The following is a 3,572-nucleotide window of genomic DNA, read 5'->3' on the forward strand; positions in this document are numbered from 1 at the left end:
CTCCTGCATTAGGCCTGCTCTGACCCGCTCCCCAGCCTCTCTGAGGTGCTATACACTCCTCCAGCATCATCTACAGCTGCTTACGGTCTGCTGTGATGTGTGTGCTGGGAGTCAGGATGTGCCAGCACCAGCAGCTGGCTATACAGACACTTCCCAAGGGAAGTCAGTGCTGGTTCACAAAGGTGGGCTTAAGCACGGTGGCTACACCCTATCAGCATCTCCAGGAGCTCCTGCCTTCCAGTGGCTGGGATTTAGGTGTTGCCGTTTCCCAAAATAGGTACTAGCTAAACCACCCATGGACATTATGCTGCATCTTACTACTCCCCACCCAGGGAGCAGCCAGGGAGGGTGTTTGACAGAACTGCCCTGTTCCAGCTGAGGGGAAGGTTTGCACTGTGCCGGAGGTGCTCCCCATCACTCAGCAGGCCTCTTGTATATGCACAAAGCTGATTGCAGAAGAGAGTGGTCAGTGTAGGAGACTGTGACAGCCTGTAGCAGAGTCCTCCACTTACCCTTTTAACTGTGTTTTAGGGTCAGGGAGTGGCCACTGCACACAGCTGCAGAGGGTGTCTGCTCTGCTAGGCTCTGGCTCACAGTGCCAGCCCCAATGGATACAGTGAAAGTGGCTGGTGACTGCACAGGGCTGCAACACAGCACCTGTGAGCAGCACACACTGTCCTGATGCCCTTCTCCAGTTTTGGGGTGATATCCTACAGCTACCCACATGCTTGACTCTTCACTGGAATTCCTCTTTCTGTCACATCCCCTCCAGTCATGTATTTGCTAGTGTTGGTTTATACTAGATCAGTCAATAACCATCTGGCATTTGAACCTGGTGTCAGGTGGCTCTCTGGGGTGACAGCACAGCTCTGTGCTATGGGATACTCTGCAGAGATTAACATGGCAAGGCAAGAAGAACAGAGAAGTGATCAGTGATCAGTCTAAGCACTCTAGAAACATCACCTCTCATCAGGAGGAGGAGGACCTAGGCACCAGCCACTCCTCCCTGAGAGCCTGGACCAGCATGTTGCAGGATGAAGACAGTCACCGCACAATGCCCTGGTGGCAGCTCATGCAGGGCCTTGGTATGCTGGGCCAGGAAGAAGAGACGTGAGAGGGTTCCTCCGTCAGGTCGTCTCTTCAACAAGCAAAAGCCACTGTGAAGCCAGGGATAGCAGCTGTGCTGGAGAAGCTCGAGGGACAACATGGTGTGAGCAGCTACAGGAGAGGGTGAGGAAGTCCTGGCTCTCCTCCTAGACAGCAGCATCTGAGACTCTCCCGTTCAAGGACGTCTTTGTCTGGAGACCGTTGTTCTGAGGGTGCAGGTCTGGCTTGGGCTGTGTCATCTGCTGCAAACGCTGCCCAGGAATGAAGGAAGAAAGCGTGTCAGACAGGGGGCTAGAGTGGTGGGACAGCCAGGGCAGGGCAGCAGCTGAGTGTTGGAACCCTTTGTTCCAAGCCTCAGAGGCGGCTCTAGTTGCAGGGCAAGGGGTGGGTGCCTGCAGCAGGAGTTACTCCTCCAGCACTGCTTAGCAATGCACTGAAAGTCTCTGTAAGTCACCTTTGCTTTGGTGCCACTCACAGCACAGCAGCTCCTCCTTTGATCTGAAATACAGGGATCACCCTTACAACACAGGTAAACTGATAGCAGGTAGCTAACAGACAGCTGCAAGTAGGAACGAGAGTGAACTGCAATGTCACTGGCTTCAGAGCAGACCCATTTGCCCAGTTTCTGTAATTTTTCAGCTAGGGTCGGTTATAAAGCGTTACTAACTAGCTAACACAGGCTGATGAGGTTATGGTCTGTGCCACTGATGCAGATCAGACCAGTCCCCCTGCACAAACCTCTGCACCAGCAGAAATCCCTGTCACCCTGAGCTGATTAAATGAAAATTGCAGAGCCAACTAAAGTAAACCTGGGAAAATATGGAGGTGAATTATTCCTGGAGGTGAATGGACTGAGTATCAGGAGTGATGAAAAAGAAAGAATCACTCTTGACTATCCGGGAGGGACTAATGCTGTAAGGTGCAGAAGAGAAGACAGAGGAGGATTGAGTTTGACCGGAATAGACATCAGTAAGTCAGGAACAAGCTCTTTCCAGCAAAGGGAAACAATCTCCAGCTCTCCAATACCACTGAAGTGGTTGTTGCTGGGCGAAGTCCCTGAAATGTTCACTGAGCTGCTTCTTCCATTCACGGTCTTTTTTTTTTTATCTCTCACATTCATGCTCAGTAGGATCAAAATGACTTGTAATCTTTCCTGTCTGTCAAAACCACTTTATTCAGCATTGGCATCTAATTCCCCTCCAGCTCCAGCTCTATTACAAGCTAATCCAGGATCTGTGCATATGAGGCCAAAATTCTCTCTCTCTCTCTGATATCAACACACAAGCCTACTTTCTTCCTGCTGCCATCTGCTGTTCACTCCTGGCTCTGTGAACAGTGGGGAGGAGGTCTGCGTCTCCTGATGTGTGGGGGGGCTGTTAGAGGGCGAACAGGACAGAGAAGGTTAACAGCAGCCACTCATGCTGCTGTCTGACACTGCTGGTTTGCACGAGGTGCTGAGAGGATGAACGGAAACATGCTTGTGAGCTGTGCCCTGATGCCAGGACATGCTTTCACCATCCCTAGTGGAAACAGGATTGAGGCTAAGGAAAGGGTTAAACCCATGTCAGTATTTGCAGTCTTCCCTTTTCGCTCTTATCCAGCTCTTATTATGAAGGGATAAGGAGCCCTCAGAACATCTGAGAAAGGACCTACTATTGGAATTGCCACCAGCCTTCAATGCAAAGTGGCAAGAACCTAAACCTCAACTTTGATGAGAGACCAGAAACTCAAAGCAGATCTGAAGACACCCAGTTCCCCCATCAGAGCCCATCCAAATGGGCAACTTGACCTCAGAGGTGGAGAGCCTGAAGCTGACCTCAGTACAGCAATTCCAGCCAAAACATTTCTGATTTAAACGTTGTTCAAAATACAGTATCCATGAAGTAAACTCATGGGGTTTAGATGGTGCCTGGTGTCTGTTGCTGCCGAGCTGAGAAAGCCAGAAATCACACTCCTGCAGTGACTTCTTACACCCTTAGCTTGCAGCAGACAGCACTGAGCCAGGGACTTCGTGCACAGTGCTCTCAAGAGTGAATGTCAACACTGTAAATAAAATCTTAACAGTAATTACTAGGTATGACATACAGAGACTCGTGATTCACTGCTACGCGAAACCCTGCTCAAATTATTTTCACAAATATTTTAAACAAGATCAGAGTTGTGGTTATCGTGGGTCCTGCATAAAAGTCGACATTGCTTCTTAACCCGTCATTTGCTGAGTGCAATTTACAAAGAACACGACAAACTACTGCAGTGCCGGTTTGTCACTAGCAGGTCCTAGTCCTGAGGTATTTCAGGCTTCATGCTTGGAGGATACCGATGTCTTCGCTGGACATGCCAGATAACCATGCTCATAGCCAGAGACTGCTAGGAATTGGGATTTCTCTGGGTTAAGAAACCTCAAAGATTTGTTCCCAATCTCCTCAGTGCTCCAGTCACCTACACTAAAGAGTTATCCAGGGAAA

General features: G+C 49.7%; 1 protein-coding gene across 1 annotated transcript in view; it reads right to left on the bottom strand.

Annotated features, from left to right (window-relative positions):
• Positions 1-1,253: 1,253 nt before the first annotated feature.
• Positions 1,254-3,572, bottom strand: part of LOC104489847 (sodium- and chloride-dependent GABA transporter 1-like) — a 24,712-nt gene continuing 22,393 nt past the window's right edge. The window contains exon 14 of the mRNA XM_010132054.1: positions 1,254-1,358. Within this exon, the coding sequence (XP_010130356.1) occupies positions 1,254-1,358 (105 nt within the window). The remainder of the gene's footprint in view (positions 1,359-3,572) is intronic.

The sequence above is a fragment of the Buceros rhinoceros genome, unplaced genomic scaffold (genome assembly GCF_000710305.1).
Source record: "Buceros rhinoceros silvestris isolate BGI_N320 unplaced genomic scaffold, ASM71030v1 scaffold13252, whole genome shotgun sequence".
NCBI lineage: Eukaryota > Metazoa > Chordata > Aves > Bucerotiformes > Bucerotidae > Buceros > Buceros rhinoceros.